At 35.1% G+C, this 20,561-nt stretch overlaps 1 protein-coding gene and 1 long non-coding RNA gene across 2 annotated transcripts in view; one reads left to right on the forward strand and one right to left on the reverse strand.

Annotated features, from left to right (window-relative positions):
• Positions 1 to 20,561, reverse strand: part of LOC134731424 (uncharacterized) — a 423,644-nt gene that overhangs the window by 281,975 nt on the left and 121,108 nt on the right. Inside the window, exons 5-6 of the long non-coding RNA XR_010113657.1 lie at positions 11,112 to 11,176; positions 6,616 to 6,729 (exon numbers count right to left, since the gene is read on the reverse strand). This is a non-coding gene — a long non-coding RNA (uncharacterized lncRNA). The remainder of the gene's footprint in view (positions 1 to 6,615; positions 6,730 to 11,111; positions 11,177 to 20,561) is intronic.
• Positions 1 to 20,561, forward strand: part of LOC129489402 (sodium channel protein type 1 subunit alpha) — a 138,036-nt gene that overhangs the window by 37,772 nt on the left and 79,703 nt on the right. Inside the window, exons 2-3 of the mRNA XM_055291908.2 lie at positions 10,475 to 10,567; positions 14,594 to 14,906. Of these exons, the coding sequence (XP_055147883.1) occupies positions 14,643 to 14,906 (264 nt within the window). The 5' untranslated portion in view covers positions 10,475 to 10,567; positions 14,594 to 14,642. The remainder of the gene's footprint in view (positions 1 to 10,474; positions 10,568 to 14,593; positions 14,907 to 20,561) is intronic.

The raw sequence follows: 20,561 nt of genomic DNA on the forward strand, positions 1-20,561 counted from the left end.
CCTTTTGGCCAGGAGAAGGTCAATTCAATCAGGGGGGCTTAGAATTTTATTTTCAGTTTACATGATAAATTAAGCATAATTTTATATCATAAATGATAAATAACATACAGAAAATTTTGTATACTGAGTTTCTGAATCAGGAAATTATCTCTGCCTTTCATCTTTCAAGATCTATTTTCTGTAAGTTCTTTCAGCTTTCTCTATACCAAAATGGTTCTTCTCTGAACAAGAATCCATAGTAACCATCGCAGATAATATGCCTTTGCTTAGAATTGTTCTATGTCTAGATTTTATATATACAGGCTCTGAACCAACTGAATTCTGCAGCTCCAATGCTTCTAGTCGCAATTTTTCATAACTCAGGGAGGTTCCATTTGTCTTCAGGTTATTTGGAAAAGTGAAAGTGTCAAACACCTGATACTCATTCCCCAGGGTAGTTAATTTGTGCTTAACACTCTCCTCTCCCCGTTCCTGGATCTGTTTCTCCTTCCCCTGCAGTTTTTCTCTACTTCAGCCCCGCTGCCCGTGGGTTCTACGCTGTATCTCTCCATACAGCAACTATGCCTGGACAGTTTTGCATTGTGATGAGGTGGTTTCATAAGAATGCTTTTCAGCAGAAGAGTATTTTTAAATTGAGTTTATGCTAAAGAGAAACCCCCTGAGCAGAATTCCACACAGAATTCCAAAGGATATTTCCTGTATAACACCATAAACATCCTTCTGGCTGCAGCAGCTCAAGTATTTCTCTTGAACCATTTCACACCCTGAGCTAACTAACACTCAGAGAATGAAAGGTGAAAGTCTTAAAACATAAATTAAATAACTATTATTTCTTAATAACACTAATGACTAAACATTCCACAGAGATCCTACCAAAGGAGTGTACTGTATGTCTCCCAGGAACAGAGTCTAATCATACCATTGTTGTGCTGGAACACCATTGAGTCCAATAGGGATGGCATCATGGCCAAGAGACCAAAGAAGAGACTTGAAGCCAGCAAGGGAGACATAGGATTTATCTAGGACTCATATACAGGGGTGGTCCAGTGGCAGTGGGCTGGATGGGAGAACCACTAATGTTTGTAAAAAGCATGCAGTTTATATAGCATTTTCACTTACTCTCCACCCAGCAACATTCATTTAATCCAAACAAAAGGCTTCTTCCAGTGAATGGCCCACATTCCAAGGAATGGACCAGGCTTTGGAAATCCTTAATAATAAGGAGCAGATTTCCAGGTTGGCCACTTCCAGCCAGATTTCTTACCTCAGACTTCCAAACACACATTCTTTTTAGATCACAGAGTCATTCTCAGAAAACCCTTAAATTATTGCTGTCAGGTGCGTCTGCCATACAACCATGAGTCCTGAAAGGATTTGCACACTGAAAATACTGCATTATTTTACCGAAATGGTTATCAAAGTAGATATTTCCAAAGAAGGAATGTAAGCATCCTTCCCCCCAACCCCCAACCAGCATTTTGTGTTAAAATGCTAGTGTTGGCATCTTTTTCCTTCAAAGGGAATTGTACCAAGCCTGATTTTTTTCTCCCATTATTGCCCCACAGCAATAAAAAGACAATTGCTGACTCAGGCACTATTTCCTCTGGCTGCTACTTATAGCTACATAACTCCTGCCTTTACCAGCACCATAGGCAAAAATGACCTGCATTGTCTGAGAGAGCAGCAAGAAGAATGGCATTCATTCTGTCTCCATCTTTGTGGGTTTACATTAAGTTACTTCTAGACCGTGGTTTTTGAATGAAATAGAATGGACTCTTGAAGTGTCTACAAAGGAGAGGCAGAGTCCGGAGTGGGAAGGGGTGGGGAGAGGACAGCAACGGAAGTGAGATGGAGGCTGAGCAAAAAAAAAAAGAAAATGGAGAATAAAGGAGAGCTGGGAGAGAAAAGATGAACATTGAGAAAGGGGAAGATGAACAGACTGGCCATTAGGCTTTCTCTTCTCCGAGTAATCCACTTTGTGCAAAACCTGCCATATACAACTTGGATATAGGCAGTGCATCTCTCATTGCCAGCTAAACAGCCCTGGGAGGCCCACACTCGGCTTTGAGTGCCTATCACCTCACACGTGGTATCTCAAAATCTGCAACCACAATCACAGTCAGGAGGATTAGACTTCACTCCCTACATCCTCCCAAATCTTTGTCTAGTGACCACTCACCCACACAATAAGATTACTTATTTTCTAACGGGAAAACTTTACTAAAAGAGGTTAACTTAAATAATTTACTTACAATGACAGTCATTACTATATTCTTGATATAAACTAATCACATTTGTTCAAAGGAATTCCCTTAAATTATTCTGACTATGATCGTCTAGAAGAGATCCTAAATTTCACATGATTTATTATGTGAGCTATCCATGGTCTTACTCTTTAATGACAATCTTCTCTGTAAGGAAAAAAATAAAATCAATCATCCTAATGATACTGATGTGTTTCATGAGAAAACTACAGGCAGAGCCTAAACTATGGAAGATCTGAATCTCAGGCAAAAACTATGTATTGCATTTCTTCATGAATTTTTGTTTTGTTTTGTTTTGTGTTTTTGGTTCTGTCACCCAGGCTGGAGTGCAGCGGCGCCACCTTGGCTCACTGCAACCCTGCAACCTCCACCTCCCGGATTCAAGCAATTCTCTTGCCTCCGCCTCCCAAATAGCTGGGATTACAGGTGCCCGCCAACACGCCTGGCGAATTTCTGTAATTTTAGCTGAGTTGGGGTTTCACCATGTTGGCCAGGATGGTCTCGAACTCCTGGCTTCAAGTGATCCATGCACCTTGGCCTCCCAAAGTGCTGGGATTGCAGGCATGAGCCACCATGCTTAGCCAAGATATTGTATTTCTTTATTTGTCTAATCTGTTTAGCAGTCTGGTCATTGATTAGTGGCGCACACTGACAGACTAGTTAGCTTTGCTGTTAAACAGCCCTGTAACCTCAGTGATTCACAACTCCTAGTAGCTGCTGGTTGCTCCAGAAGCCCTGTTCCATGTGTCTTCTTATTCCAGGATCCAGGCTGAGGGAGCAAGCCCTATTTGAGACATCCCATTCTCAGGGCAGAGGAAAAAGAACAAGAAGCTGTGAGAAACAACAATATTGCATGGGAATCATCTGTGTGGTTGAAGATTATGTGTGTCATCTCACATTTTGCTGGCTAAAACAAGTCTCATGGTCAAACTGACAAAGGGGCAAGGAAGTACAGTCTAGGAATGCCACCTACTGAGAGGGCCTGCAAGTCATGTGGCAGTTAGTGGAGATGTGTAATTCCCTTACAAAGAGCAAATGATTGGATGTCTACCATGACTAAATGCCACTGAGGTGCCCGTTTCACCCCTTCAAGTCTGTAAGATCTGCTGTTTCTCTGTCATACCTAGCATCTATGAGTCTTTGTCAAGACTGGGATCTTCCTCTCTAGGATCTAGCTTCGCAGTCCTCCTATTTGAGATTTTATCACCTGCCTAGTCACTGCCATCCCCTTCCTCATCTAGAGAGTCTCACTGCTTACCCATACAATTGTCTCCCCGATCTGAGATTTCTAACATCATTTTTGCAATGCGTTAAAGATTTTACTGAGAGAAAAGAAAGCACTGATTTCAAGCAGCTTCTGTTTACTGCCATACTAAAATTCCTCAGGTAATAAAGACCTCACAATTTGCTTGAAATAATAAAAAAGGGGAAAAATATAAGCAAAGCACACATAAATGTATATTTTAATAAGCTATGCCATCACAAAATAAATTTTTCAGTGGCTAAGACTCTCAGCCAAGTCTAGAACATATACGTTTCAGTACTTCATACTGTCAAGATATATTTTTATTCAGGAATGCATTCAGATACATCTTATACTGCTCAGTGATGGAATTGTTGCTGAAGTTCAATTGCCATAAATTGAAGAAATGCTAGTATAGTTAAAGGCATATTTTGGAAATAATAATTGCCCAAAAGACTAGACTCAATGAACTGTTTGGCCAAAGAAAATTTAACACAGGATGGGTGCAGTGGCTCACAACTATAATCCCAAAGCTTTGGGAGGCCAAGGTGGAAGGATCACTTGAGGTCAGGAGTTCCAGACCAGCCTGGTCAACATAGTGAGACCCCCACCCCTTCTCTGCAAAAATAAGAAAATTAATCAGGCGTGGTGGTGTGCACCTGTAGTCCTAGCTTGAGCTAGAATCACTTGAGCCCAAGAGCTTGAGGCTGTAGTGGGCTATGATCACATCACTGACTCCAGCCTGGGCAACAGAGGAAGAACCCATCTCTTAAAAAAAAATTATCATAAGGCAAAGAAAAATAAGATTAGAGATAGAATAATATCTATTAGAACTATTTTTGAGTAGGAGAGTTTTCTTCCCAGCAAGAATACAAGGCTTTGGGCTACAAGAGAATGTTCAAGCAGATGACAGCTGATTTAAAGGAGGCTACGTATTTCTATTTGATATTCATCAATACTGCTCCACAGATATTGCCAAACTGGGATTATATTTAAAGCTAACTTCAACTGATGGGATTAGAAATTTATGTCCTATTTTATTTTTCTAGGGATTTTTCTCAATAATAATATAACAAAGCAAAAGAGTCCCAATATTTGCGCAGTTTTATTAAGACATTTAAATATTCTATATTTCTTGATTCCAAAGATGCCTAGAATGCAGTGTTTTATTTTAGTTCAACATATAATGTTTTTATCACACTCTTTGTGTTAGCTTTACATTAGCATCTGAAGTAAATATAGGCCATCTATACAACAGAGTAATAAGTGATGCACTCAATTTGAACAAAGTAGTTTTTTGATATCAGGTCGACAGAGTCACTAGTAGATTGAGTGATTTTTTTACTTCTTTGTTTATTATTAGGGTGTCTTGAAAAACACCCCCGAAGTATACAAATGTAGATACAGACATATGTTAGATATCTGACCTTATTTTAACTGCAGTTTGCATAAGGCAAGAAAAACTAAGGGTAGATAATAAAGTTATTTTTAAATGTAAAAGTTTTAAACATATGGCTGAAATATGTTGTTTTAGTTAACCCCAGCCTACTAAAAATTGGCTTATTGAGAAATCAAATGAAATATTTTTGTAATTATAATTACACAAAATCAAATTATTTCTAGAAAAGAAATGTATAAAACAATACTTTCTAGGTTTGGCATTTCTATGTAAAAACCAATTTCTTTCTTGGCTGCTAAAAAATAATTATGTGAGATCACAACAGTAAGAATAACATTTTACCTAGTTATTTTTATTATTATTGGCAGTAACATTCTTTTGTAAAGTAGGTGGCAAGAACACTACAAAACGAACTGAAACACTTCACAAATTGTCGTGCCCAGATGGTTTATGTCCCCAGAATAGTAATAGCTCTTTACAAGGAGATGGCAAGCATTTTGGCAGAAGTCTCTTTGGTTTCTCTTCAGTATGGATATTAAACTACTTTATAGACATAATTGAAGATATATAATTTTTCTCCACATCAGATTATATATTATAAGGTGGTGAAGATATACAAATGTTGCATAACTGCATCAAACTTTGGAGTTATAGATAAATTATATAAAGTCATCTGCTCAGTAACTAGAAATAATCCAGTTTAGCAATACATAAAACATAATGGAAGTGAAACATAAATTGACGGTGGAGGTATAGTTCAGCAGGATTAAAACCTGCATCATATAATTCTAAACTTGAATATTACAATCATCTTCTTTTTTAATTTTGGAGTCTCCCATTTTTCAAAATTTTGAAGTCTCCATTTTTGCCAGAATGCTTTATTTACTGTATTTGTTTTAGGTCTCTCCAAGTAGTATAAATTCCTTGGAGAGGCCTAGATCAATTACAGTAGATAAATACTATTTTAACACAGCTACTTATATTTTCATATATTTTATTTAGCTTTAAAAACATATTTCATAACTATTAGGACCTGGCAGACACTGGTTTGGGAGTTAGAAAATAAAAGTTCTGATTTAAGTCCCACCATTAATAAGCTGTGTAACCTGGGACAAATGACATATTTATTTTGAAAGTAGGAAGCACATAAGTTCTAAACAAAGGAATTGCCCATTTTTCTTTGATTGTTTTCTATTAAATGAGAGGAATAGACTAATCTCTGTTTTTTAAATCTTTGCCATTTATTGGTTTTGATTTACTTATCTTCGTCTAATTCTCTTAAAATAACTTACTCAACCTTTCAGAAGTCCAGAGGTCAAGGTAAACTAGGTCTTGTCTGCCTGAAAGTCTGTATTATAGACTAACACTGTTCCACATCAACAACAAAATACTATCACATTAAGGACTATATATATTCTTGTCTGTGAATAAACCATAAGAGCTGCACTTTATATTCAGTTCACTAATCAATTGGTTAGTAATTTTTTTCCCTGTAAATCACTTCTAGGGTCAGATAAGGCAAAAAAATAATAGCAATTATTCTAACAGATCATAACAATAGCAGTGGAAACTGGGAGGAGAAAATGAGAGAATTGTCTCACCAAGTTGTAGGGAGAGACGGGGGAATGAGGAGGGGGAATTTCTTTTAGGCTTTAAAAACAACATAGAATTTAAGGATATTATTGAACCAAAAAATCTCAAGACATTACCTTAGTTATGGTATTCCTCGCATAAATACACAATGGCATCAGAGTGTGAAGTTGTGGATGCTGGGTGTCTCTCGGGGACGGGAAACATTAAATTTCATTCATCTTTCTCAGGTTCTGAACAAAGAAAAACTAATCAGAGGACTAAGACAGATAACACCTTTTTATCTCACAGAAGTTTGTGTGGAGAATATAGCTTTGTGGAAAGCCCAAAAGCCCGTTAACCAAACAGATCTAACTACAGAGGCCCAAGTAGTCACACACAGCTGCTCTCCAAGGAAGAAACTGTGTAATGGTTTACTTATAAAAAGCCAGTTTCTTCAGGTACAAAGCATTTATAAGGTTGCCTTTACAGTTAAGACTTCTGTGTGAAATGCCACAAGGAAAATGAAATACTTCATTGTGAGCTATCGTAGATATTTCTGTTTGACTGGAGAAAAGCAGATGCCCAAGAGAGTTTAAGACTTCATGGGTTAGGATTACTTTAAATAAAGCTCCTCCATCTGAACTTTGAGAGTCACCAAAGCCATACGGTTTACCAGTCCCAGTCACCTCAAGTATAAACATCCTTTGGCTGTGATAAACGCCTACTCAAGTCCAGAATGTAATACATGTGTCCTCTTCTACGGGAAACAGAGATATATAATGCCCAGAAGCAAAAACCTCATCCAGTACTAGAACATTTATTATAAGTAATGAATTAGTAAAGTCTTAGAAATGATACTGAATATTATCAGTATTAACTTTCTGATCTTGTAAAGTCTCCCGAGAATATAATCTGTAATTATAATGCTACAGATTTACCTCCCTCTTTTTCTTTCAGTTAGATATTACCAGATTATATCTTTATTTATTATTGGTATATTCTAACAAATTTTTCCTTTTAATTCATTTGTCCACGTTATTTGATATTGGTCATGTTATTGCTATTACTTTACTATTTCTTTCCACTCATAATTTCCACTTCATTTTCTTACAATCTTTTTTTTTTCCCCATGATCTCTCACTTCCATTTCATTTTCTTTTGGATTATTTTTTTCTTGTCTTCTTTAGGATTGCTTATCTAATTGAATTCCACTTTTAATGTGTTTTTCTTGTCTTCCAAAGAATCATTCTTCTTCTAGTTTTCTATTGCCCACTACTCTACTTATTTCCAATATTTTAAAAAATTCCTTCAGATTTGAAGTTTGCTAACATTCACTTTGTTACTTTTTCTTCCCAGCTATGGTTTCTTAGTTCTCTTCTTAATTTTATTTTGTCCAAATGCATAACCATAATCATCTTGAAAAGGCCTCTCTCTTTGAAGTCTTCTCTTGTTAGGAAAGTTTCATTGTCTTATCTCTTTTGAAAGTAGCAAGGTCTCCTCTATGTAATAAATATTTAAATGCTGGTTTTTATGAAAAGAGAAAGCCGTAAGCCAGAACTGCAGATTCTATGAGGTTACTACCCCATATCTAGTGACAAGTATTTTCATAAATTAGGACAATTAAGTCTTCTGTTATAAATTTTTAGGATAAAGAGATGAAATCTCCTTCGTAAGTATAAATGGAAAATTCATGATTTATTTCTGTATTTTAATAGAGTAAGTACAGATTTCAAATGTAATTTAGAACATTTTTTCATAATATTACTGAAAAATATTAATATTGAATGACATCTGACAGTTTTTTAGGTATTTCGTAATTAACCTTATGAGATTTTTAATGGGTTTTATTCTTATAATTAATGTAACATAATTTATTTTTAGGTAGCATTTGAATAGAAGATCTACTTAGAGTTAAAAAAATACTTTTTCTAGTATCAGTATGATTTCATTATAATATGGGTTATATTGCTCACATATGAATATAATTCCTGTATGTTAACTAATTTATAATTATATATAATACGTTTGACCTGATCATATTTGTCAGTGTAGAATTCATGTCGTCTACTTTCTTGGTTGTTTATTCCTCCAGTAAATGATAGCCAGTGACCAGGGAGATTTTCTTTAGAGAGCTTTTCTCAAATGCAGTATTTCTGGAGAATAGGAAGGCTTTTAAAAGTAACTGTTTCTGTCCATTCACACAACTTCATGGATAATAACATCAGGTGTGGCACTCTGTTTGAAAGACGGTGATTGTCATAATGATCACATATGTTAAAATATACCTATATATGATATCTAAACATATACATATTAAGGAAAGTGCTAAAACAGTGAAATGAAAAGGATGAAACCGAATTGATGGAAAAAGACTAGGTAAGTGAAAATAAGTAGAAATTAAAGTCATTATATGCTATGAGGCAAAGTTGTCTTTAAAGGGAAGAAACTATAGTAAGACAAACAAGGGCCATTTAAGGAAGTACAGGGTTCAATTCACTCCAAAGATCTGATCATAAGTGTTATCTACACATCAAACAATACCGCATTGGAATTCATAGAACAAAAATGACAGCAACCACAATAAATAAAAACACATTAAATAGACATTAATTCGCCTCTCTCAACTTGGAACAATCTAACAGAAAAAAAATATGTACAGGCATAGAAGGTCTACATAAGATAAGAAATAAGATCAATATAACTGAGGCATAATGAACTCTATTGCTTTAAAATAAAGAATAAGTTTCTTTTTAATGTTCTTAGAAAAGTCATTTTAAAAACAACCTCTATTAGGATAAAAAGAAATCACAATAAATTCCAAGAAACAGAAATGGTACGAACTACACTATCAGAGCATAGTGTAATAAAACTAAACATAAATTTAAAACTTAGAAGGAAAATCTATCATTTGAAAATTTTAAACACTTTCTTTTAAAAAGTTCTTGCATCAGTGAGGACTTTGAAACCAAAATTCATTTTAAGAATTTTCTGGTTATTCTTGTTTGCTTATTTTTCCACATGAAGTCTCAAATAGATTTCTCTAGTTATATGAATTTTGTGATTTTTTTCAAAGGCTGCATTTATTAATTTAGGGAAAATTAATATTTTTATGATATAGCATTCCTATCTAATAATAGGATATACCTTTCCATCCATTTATATTTACTTTTGGTTTATTCAAAGCTTTTAAAAAATGCTTACATTGTATTTAGAAACATTTCTTCCATTGTACTTTTTGAAATAAACTAGTTTTACAGTAGTTTTAGATTCACAGCAAAATTAAGCCAAAAATATAGAGTTTCCCCTTTCTCCACACACGCAGAGCCTCCCCCCACTATCAATATCTTGCACCAGAGTAGCACATATGTATTACTGTAAAAATAATCTATTTAGAAGAGAAAAAATACAATGGAAGAAAATTAATTTAGGGAAAAAAATTAATATTTTCCCTAAATTAACAAATTAAATGCAGTTCAAATATACCTATATTGTATATAGGTATATTTTAACATATGTGCTATGTTATATGTATTGGAATCAAAGTCCCCTTTGATTCAAGAGCTATTTTAAAGACAGCGTTTAGGTATTGTATATAGTTACAATTGATGAACCCACATTGATATAATCACCCAAAGTCCATAGTTTACATTATAATTCAATCTTGGTATTGTACATTCTATGGGTTTGCACAAATATATAATGACATGTGTCCACTATTACAGGTGTCATGCAAAGTATTTTCACTGACCTGGCAATCACTGATCTTTTTATTGTCTCTATAGTTTTGTCTTTTCCATAATGTCATATAGTTGGAATCATACTGTATGTCCATTTTAGATTGCTTCTTTCAATTAGTAATATGTATTTAAAGTTTCTCCATGTCTTTTCATGGCTTGATAGCTCATTTCCTTTAATGCTAAGTAATATTCCATTGTCTGGATGTACCACAGGTTATTTATCCATTCATCTACTGAAGGACATCTTGGTTGCTTCCAGGTTTGGGCAATTATGAATAAAGCTGCTGTATACATCCGTGTGCAGGATTTTGTGTGGACATAAGTTTTCAACTCCTTTGGGTTAAATCCTAAGGTATGCAATTGCTGGATCATATGGTAAGAGTATGTTTGGTTTTTAAGAAACTGCTAAACTGTCTTCCAAGTTGCTGTACCATTTTGCTTGCCCACCAGCAATGAATGTGAGCTTCTATTGCTCCATATCCTCATCAGCATTTAATGTTGTTAGTGTTCTGGACTTCGACCATTCTAATGAGTGTGTAGTACTATCTTATTGTTTTAATTTGCATTTCACTAATGACATATGATGTGGGGCATCTTCTTCTCATATGCTTATTTGCCACCTGTGTGTCTTCTTTGGTGAAGTGTCTGTTCAGGTCTTTGGCCCATTTTTTATACAGATCGTTCATTTTCTTATTGTTGTTTTAATAATTTATTGGGGTAACAGTCCTTTATCAGACATGTCTTTTGCAAATATTTTTTCTCAGTATGTGGCTTGCCTTCCTATTCTCTTGATAGTATCTTTCACAGAGCAAAATTTTTCGTTTTAATATATCAGTTTGTCAATTCTTTTTTTTTCATGGATCGTGCCTTTGGTGTTGTATCTAAAAAGTCATCACCTGAGTTCTGGTTCCAAAATGGCAGTGAAGAAGCAAGCTGGCACAATTCCTCCTCACCATCACTCCTAGAAAACCAAAAACAAATATATAGCACTGAGATTATCACCAGAAATATTCCAGAACTCAAATATGAAGATGAGACAGTTCCAAGAGAAATAGACAACTAAAAAGTTATCAACAAATTTAGTCAACTAGGTTTTCTCCAATATTATCTTCTAGTAGTTTTTTAGTTCTGCATTTTATATTTAGACTTGTGATCCATTTTGAATTATTTTTTGTGAAAGGCATAAGGTCTAGGTTCATTTTTTTTTGCATTTGGATGTCTAATTATTCCAGCAATACATGTTGAAAAGACTATCTTTTCTTCATTTTATTACCTTGCTTCTTTATTAAAGATCAGTTGGCTGTAATTATGTGGGCCTTCTTCCACACTCACTATCCTATTTCATTGATCCATTTATCTATTCCTTTGTCAGCACCACACTGTATTGATTACTGCAGCTTTATAGCAAGTCTTAAAGTTGGGTTAGTGTCAGTCCTCCGACTTTGTTCTTCTTCAACATTGTGTTGGCTCTTTTGGGTTTTTTGCCTCTCCAAATAAACTTTAAAATCAGTTGATCAATATCCACAAAATAACTGCTGGGATTTTGACAGAGATTAAATTAAACCTTTAGGTCAAGTTGGGAAGAACTAGTGTCTTTGATACATTGAACACTCCTATCCAAAGACATAGACTATCTCTGCATTTATTTAGTTGTTCTTTGATGTCTACCTCACTCCATATAGAAAATAAATTCCAAATAGATAAAATATTTAAACTTATAACATTAAACCATCAAAATACTAAAAATACAAGAGGAAAAGGTGACACAGATGCATGTGTGTGTATGTATATATTTTATATCCTTTTTCCTACCTCTTACTGCCCATCCCTCTGGATGCCTTTCTAAGCATTATACAGTATCCAGAAGCCAAAGAAGAATTAGATAATCACCTAACAATTTTAACATTTTTAATTAAATCTTTTAAAATCTGTAGCACAAAGCATCATAAAGTCAAAAAACATATATTTTTAAAAGACCACACATCAAAAAATCAAGTGGCTAATATTTTGTCTTAAAAGATGCTATAGATTGAAAAAAATAAAAGGAAAAAATGGGCTGTTTTTAAATAAGCAGTTCCAGGAAAGAAAATAAAAAATAATTCTTAAGGATAAGTAAGATATGTTCCACTTTTCTCATAGTAAGACAAATGTAAAGTAAAATTATAATATGCTCTCATCTTTGTCCCTGTCAGATTGGAAATATCAAAAATATAACATATTATATTGGTGAAGATAAATAGGCACTCTGTTACATTGCTGTCAGGAGAATAAGTTCATACAAACTCCATAGAGAGTAGTTTTGCAGTAACTATCATAATTAAATATTCATTCTTTGCAAAGCCAAGTCTACCTTTAAAAATTAATTTTATAAATATATCCACATATATTTGAAAGTATGTGTATAAAAATATATTACTTGCAACTTTATTCAATATTAGCTAAAGATTGGAAATAACCCACATACTCACATTCAGGGAATTGGTTAAATAAATTATGGCACATAACATGCAATGGAAACCCATGTAGCCAGTTAATAGGTATGAGTCAAATCTATAAAAATTAAGATAAATGAACTCTAATATACATTTTAAGTAAAAAATGCTGGTGTAAAACAGTTTGTATAATAAGATTCCATTTGTGTATGTATTTTAAAATAGAATATGTATACATACACTCATGTTCCAGCATATACCTATTATATACCTGGAAAAATATATGGGAGATAAGTAGCAGTGGTTGCCTCTAGGAAGGGGAATTGGGCCTGGAGAAACAAGATAAAAAGGAGATATTGTACTGCATTTTCTTTTAGATGTTTGCATTTATATCATTTACATATGTTTTCTATCAAAAAGCTATTTAAAAATAAAAACTATATATATACATCAGAATATTTTATTTCCCTTTGAGAAAAGTTACTATATTTATTATCTCTAAACTTTAATTTGCAAAAAATAAATGTTAGTATTTTCCTGATGCCTTATAGGGGAACCAGAGTTTGTAGACAGAACATTCAGTTTTCATTGATTTACAGGCAACCTATTCTTGCAGGTACTAAATAACTGCAGGTTAAGTTCTAAGAACAACTGAAAACTTCACTTAATAGACTAAGGGTACAAATTTAAACTTGAGTCCTCCCTTCTTTTGATCATCCACTCTGAAAAATATGCTTATAAATCTCACAGCAATGAGAACCTCCTTGAAATTTGAGGTCTCTGTCCCTCACAAAATAATTATGCCTGCAATTTTCTTATTGTAGTTCATATACACTAAAGCTGTAATTAACTGTACCATAGCTTGCTGACCTTAATGAGTTAATGCAGTCTCCAAATAAAATTCATGGCCAAGTGGCAGCTTAGGCTCTGGAATGTTTTGGCTCAGTAATATCTGTGAAATCTGAGCTCATATTAAATATGCCTTAAAACAATACATTTGGGATTTGGCGTCTGGCATCAGATCAGGTCTGACTCTGCTGTATGGGGTTGACAGTTTTGCCTCAGGCCTTCATAATATGGTTAGCACTATAGGACTATAGAATCAGCAAGAATTTCATTATTGCTTCAGTGAAGAAAAACACTTCAGTTTCTATTGAGTTTATGGCACCCTGACTTCTTCCTGATCATTTTTCTTCAAACAGGAGAATCCTGCTGTCTCCTGCACCTACAGCTATCTTCTTCCGCCCCCACCTCCATCTAGTAATTTCTTTACAGCGTAGTTTTCCTCTCTTTCTTACTCACATAAATGACATTTGTCCAACCGTGGACTATCTTTATCTTTATGTGTTCAAGTAAGCCAACCATGCATGGCTAATGAAGTGAGCAGGACATAGTTCCAGTTGTCTCAAATCTTAGAAGAGGTTAAAGCCCAGTCAAGACAGCAATAACTATTTGATTGGTCATTAAGGTTGGTCACTGCAAACTATCCTGACTAACTTGGCCAGGAATCACTTGTCAGACCTAGAGGGTTAGATTTTATGTCCTCTCAGAGACAATTCCTTTTCCCCTCATCCTTGTTAAATGAGCTATCCTTTGTCTTTATATGCACAGTCTCCATCTTCTGTGTGTGTCACAGACTGAATAACTCATTAGTGATATAGTGGTAATTAGCCTTATGTACTTTGATTAAGGCCATATTTGAACCACTTTTAAAACTCATGGCATAGTTCCTGTATCAATAAAGCACAAGAATTAATAAATAAGTGATGCTTAACTAAACTCAACACAGAAACCATTTGTGTTAAAAATTTTTCTTTAGAAATCACCTTTCAATTTAAGGAGAAAACAGACTTTAAATCCTCTAGCTCATGTTTCATGACAAGAATTTATTTATATTAACATCTCTTAGTCCTCTCTTTAAAATGTCTGTATTCCTTTTATTTTAGGAATTTCATATGCAGAATAAATGGTAATTAAAATGTGCAGGATGACAAGATGGAGCAAACAGTGCTTGTACCACCAGGACCTGACAGCTTCAACTTCTTCACCAGAGAATCTCTTGCGGCTATTGAAAGACGCATTGCAGAAGAAAAGGCTAAGAATCCCAAACCAGACAAAAAAGATGACGACGAAAATGGCCCAAAGCCAAATAGTGACTTGGAAGCTGGAAAGAACCTTCCATTTATTTATGGAGACATTCCTCCAGAGATGGTGTCAGAGCCCCTGGAGGACCTGGACCCCTACTATATCAATAAGAAAGTGAGTGTTTTTTATCGGGCATATTTTGCTGCTAATTGCCTACTGCATTCCTTGGACTGTTGTAGCACCAACACATGCCAAATTAGCACAAAATCTTAAGTATCCTTCTGTTTAAGAAATGAAACACATTTGTGGGTGGTTTATGCATATACATGAGAAATGAATTGATTATATCATAACATATGCAACTGTCCCAAATGCACCATGACAAATAAAAAGAGGCCAGGTGCTGTGGCTCAAGCCTGTAATCCCAGCACTTTGAGGGGCCGAGGCAGGCAGATCATGAGGTTAGGAGATTGAGACCATCCTGGCCAACATGGTGAAACCCCTTCTCTACTAAAATACAAAAAATTAGCTGGGAGTGGTGGCACGCGCATGTAGTCCCAGTCACTCAGGAAGCTGAGGCAGGGGAACCGCTTGTTGAACCCTGGAGGCTGAGGTTGCAGTGAGCCTGAGCCGAGATGACGCCACCACACTCCAGCCTGGAGACAGAGCAAGACTGTGTCAAAAAAAAAAAAAGAAAGAAAGAAGGGAGGGTGGGAGGGAAGGAAGGAAGGAAGGAAAGAAAGAGGCAGCTAATTTAACAAACTGACAGATTCTCTCCACAGATTCAATTTGCTATACAATTTTTTTGTACATTTTGTACTTGGAAATTTCAAAATCATGAGTTATAAAGACTACAGAAAATATTAGTACTAATTTTTCATGCAAACAAATTTGATGCCACAAGGGTTTGCAATTTCTATGTCATGTTATAAACAACAAATCAATTAATTTCCTGAAGAAATTTTTTTACTTGTAAAATAACATTTTTACATAAACTAGAATTTTACAAGTTATTTAATATTTTGGTAATAATGCATTAATATTGGCAAGAATTAACAAAAATGTCATAATCTGAAGAACCTATAAACAATATTTGAATGCATGCCTTTTTAATATCCATGCTTGAAATGAATCTTATATTAAGCATCCAACCGTTCATTATGACTGTCATTTCACCAAACCAAAAAGAAAAGCACAAAAATTTTTTTTAAGAGTATTGCATTGATTTTAAATTAAATGTATGACGTTAGGTGATTCATAACATTTTCTTCTTTTTCACCTGACACAATGCATTTGTGAATCTTAGTGGAAAGGTAGGGCACAAAGATTGTAATTAAATAAAGTTTTTTGTTGGACCTGGACCTTAAAATACCCCCTAAACTTTTAGGGACTCTGTTTCTGGCCCAGTTCTGTGTGAAGTTAGTCCTTGCCAAATGCATGCAAAAGTTTGGCATTTGTAATATGTGAATTTGAGGCAGTTTTATAAATCACTTCCGATTGACAGCTACAGTTTCAGAGGCAAGAGCGTCACAAAAGGTTGACTAGCCTTAGGTTCAGATTTTTTTTAACTTTTCAGGATATAGTCAGTTTAAGTATAACATATTTTCCCTTTTTTTTTTTTTTTTCTTTTTGAGATGCAGTCTCGCTCTGTCGCCCAGGCTGGAGTGCAGTGGCTTGATCTCGGCTCACTGCAAGCTCTGCCTCTCGGGTTCATGCCATTCTCCTGCCTCAGTCTCCCGAGTAGCTGGGACTACAGGCGCCTGCCACCATGCCCGGCTAATTTTTTGTAATTTTAGTAGAGACGGGGTTTCACCATGTTAGCCAGGATGGTCTCAATCTCCTGACCTCGTGATCCACCGGCCTCGGCCTCCCAAAGTGCTAGGATTACAGGCGTGAGCCACCGCGCCCGGCCCGTATTTTCCCTTTTTTTTTTTTTTTTTAAACATTATACAACTTTAATGTTACACCATCTACAAATCTAAATTTAAAATTATCAGTTGACAGTGGTACTAGGATTTACATTAGGAATCACTACATATTTTCTTTTTAAAGAAAACTTTTTAAAAACTGACCTATTCATTTTACAGTAGAGGAAGGGATGGATCATTTTCCACGTATTTCATTTTCCTCTAACTGTGCTTTTGAACACCATATTGTCAAGTTTTAGTTGATAAGACATTATTAATCTCATAACTGCCATTTAAGTTATGAGAAAAGTTGCACTTTATTATTTAATCAGCTCTTTGGAAATTAATGTATCTGAAAAGCCAAAGCCCAAACTAAGCAAACTACGAGGACTTTATTTGTATAAGAGAAGTAAAAATGCAGATAATCCAATTGCCTAAACATTTTAATTCCTTTAAAATGACTTCAGTATTGAAGTGAAGACTCTGATGTGTTCCAGGCAGAAATTCATTCACAGCATAGAGTATGCTACTGTATTTATAGCCATTGGATACTTCCAGTTTATTCAGAGGCTGCTCTTGGGATGTGTTAGTGGGCTCCATCCTCAACAGGCCTTTTGCTACCCCCAGACACCCGGTCCTCACCTCTTTGGTAGCAATCACCATCTAAAAATTATTAAAGCCACCCAGCATCTATCCCTTAATCAAACAGGGAAGAAATTTAGTATCTCTGCTCCTATGCTGGGTCCTTATTTGTAAAATAATAAATGAATGTTTTGAGAAAGACCAAACTAATGCATGTTGACAAAGGTAGACATTCTTCATCTGGAAACCAGAACATCCAATCAATCTTTTTTTTTTTTAATTAAAGAGCTTTCAGACTGATAAAAGTGATTGTCTCGAGGGGATGTCCCTAAACAAAATGATCCATAATTGGTTTATAATGAATTATATATAGCAAAGGATATAAAGACAGATGTAAAATAAAATTGTGCAAACATTTTCAAAATGCTCAGAAGAAACATCTTAAAACTGAGGGTGAAAGGCCAACTCTGATGAAGTGACAGCCAGATTCTTGTGTCGAGGAAACCCTTATAAACTTTGTTAGGCTCACATCTAAACTTGCTCTTAACATCTGTTCTTATCTTCAAATGCACATGGTATGAGGAAAGAAAAGCATTTTGGCATTTTGGAGCAAATCACAGTGTGCAAGTAGAACAACCTGATAAGAGAAATATTGTTATCAGGAAAGAGTTTTCCCCAAGGTAAGGTATACTCATGGCTTTTACATTGAGCTGACACCAAGCAAATCTTCAAATGTAAGTCATTCAACAGCAATGCACATGAAGCTTTTTGCAGGGCTGAAATCCTTAAAAACTAACATGGTGTGCTTAGAACACATGATTGAGTTATGTGTTTGAAATTTCCTTCTTCTGCATTTTTATGTCTTAAGACTTTTATAAGTTGCCTGTACACTTTTTTCTGCCTTTAATTTTCTTTACTAATTGGATTATTTCGGTATTGAAAAATATTCTTAAACTGAATTAATTTGCTCTGACTAAAGTTGGAATGCTTAGCAAAATCTGAAACTTTTAAAAATAATGAATATTTCTTTCAATATTCAATGACTAATTTTATTTTAGTGACTGGGTTATCTGAGATTGGCTGGGTGATCTTCATTAAAACAACACAGTACACATACACAGTACTCTTGACACAGCTAAATGGTTGAATATTGGAAATGTCAGCAGGGAAAATGTTTATTAGGATGAGATTTTCCACTAATGCTGATATTGGGGGTGTGGATTAGGTTTGCCTGAGTGAAATGGAATATGCAGTTAGACTAGTGATTTCCGTAAAGTTGGACTCTAGTACAATAGTTAATGTGTCATTTGCATCGATATATAAAGACTCTGGTTTCTTTCTCAACTATATGGAATAGACAAAACAAGCCAATAGTAAAAATATTTGCAGAATCCATTCCTTATGTTATATTTTATGTTAAAGTGCAGTAGTGTACATGCAAGGAATTTATGTGAATAGAAAAAACACAACCACCACACTGAAGCTCTCTGTAATCTTTTACAAAGGCAATGTCAGTGAGCTTATAAAAATGTCACTGCTGAGAGTATATTTTCCAATGGCATATGCCCACATATTTTTATCCTCTTTGTCCCAGTTCAAGATGTGCAAATTATGTAATGTTCAAATATTCTACTAAAATTGTTAAAGTAGTTTAATCCATGTTCAGTAATATTGTAGTAGTAACTAAAGAAATAGTAGCAACCATCTCATGAACATTCCTGATGCATAGAAGCATTAGAAGGTTTTTAGATCCTTAGATGTTTTAAGCCTTCAGAGTTCCAGGTTAAAAACTCAGGGGAAAAAAATGCTATCATAATATGGTGACAGTATTTTTCATAGCGTGTTAGCTCTGACTCAGTGGTCTTTAGAAGGTGATTCCAGATTGATTTCCCTTTGTTTGTTTATTTACTTTAGCTGTGTAGCAAGGCACATTTTAGCTTGTGAACACACCTTTTTTTCCCTCATGGGACTTTTTTTCACAGTTTCCTTTCATAGCTTGGGCTGATTTTGTACCATTTGGCCCTACATTCAAATTCTTTACCCACTCTTTATTACAGAAAATGTCTTCCTTCTCATGTTCTTGTTAAAATTACATATGACTCATTATTACCATGGAAGAAAATATCATTTTAACAATGTGACAGTTTACTGGAAATAGAATGAGATATTTTAGATCTGTAGTAAAAGTGGATGTTTGTTAATTATGGAGTGCAGAAATGTATTCATTTTTAAAAACTCTTATGGATCATTTAAAAGTAACTTATTCTCTCTTGCTGTCAACTGTCCTAAAAAGATGCACACTCTCTTTATGTTGGGCTCCATGAGAAGTCATATATGAATCTGTGATTTCAAATTCATGTTTGGTCTATCACTGCCACAGGAGTTTTTAGTTGTTATATTGGGTGGAGATAGTTTGTTTTGTTTTTAATTGGGATTATGGAGTTTTTCTTGCAAAAGTAATTAATGGGAAATCAGAAAAGAAGATGATTATTAAAAGCTTATAATTTCACGAATTGTCATATGGGCAGTCCCCAGTGTGTAGCTGTTCTTTGCTTATCATCAGCTCCTATAAAACTACAGGTCACCCAGACTTTCCCTTACATCCAGGACCCTGTAGTTAACTCCCCAATCTTTCTCCTCCCTATGCACTATTTCTTCCTTGTGCTTCTTTTTCCTTTGTCACCTCCCTGTCTCTGTCTCAGAAACAGTCCCAAGATGGTGATGTTGATCAATAAAATGATGCTTGGCCTTTTTAGAGTATCTGCCATATCAGTAGGAGATCCTTCAACTGAAAGTTTCCAAAACCCAACAGAAACAACTTTTGGGGAAAAATAAAGGAAATGTGTCTAGTGAATCTGGTTTTAATATCAAAATACCCAGTACCTCAAACGATGTCATGAGGGTAGTCCTTTTCCACGGTTGGCTCTGCTGTCACCTATGCTGGCTTCAATTGCAGGCTGGCTCTTCTACAAGATGGCAGAAATAGCCACCAGTGGTGCTAAAGTAACATCCTACAGCCTTGTAACTACTATCTTCTGCTCATTAAAACAAGAAAGAAGAAAGAAAAAAGGCTCAGGTTTTCTTCAAAAGCTCTAGCAGTTGTCCTAGAATTGAGTCTAACTAGGTCACATGGCCTCCTCTGAACCACTCGCTTTGGCCAGTGGTATGTGATGGTCTCCTTGGTATGGGATGGTCTTTGTCACATACTAACCTGTGTTGCCAAGGGGTGGGTCAGCTCCACCAAGCCACACGGGAAGACAGTGGGGCAGAGGTTTACTCCAAAAGGAAGAGAAGAAGAACTGTTAGGTGTCCTAAGCAGGCAAAAAAAAAAAAAAAAAGC

This window comes from Symphalangus syndactylus, chromosome 9 (genome assembly GCF_028878055.3).
Source record: "Symphalangus syndactylus isolate Jambi chromosome 9, NHGRI_mSymSyn1-v2.1_pri, whole genome shotgun sequence".
Classification (NCBI taxonomy): Eukaryota; Metazoa; Chordata; class Mammalia; order Primates; family Hylobatidae; genus Symphalangus; species Symphalangus syndactylus.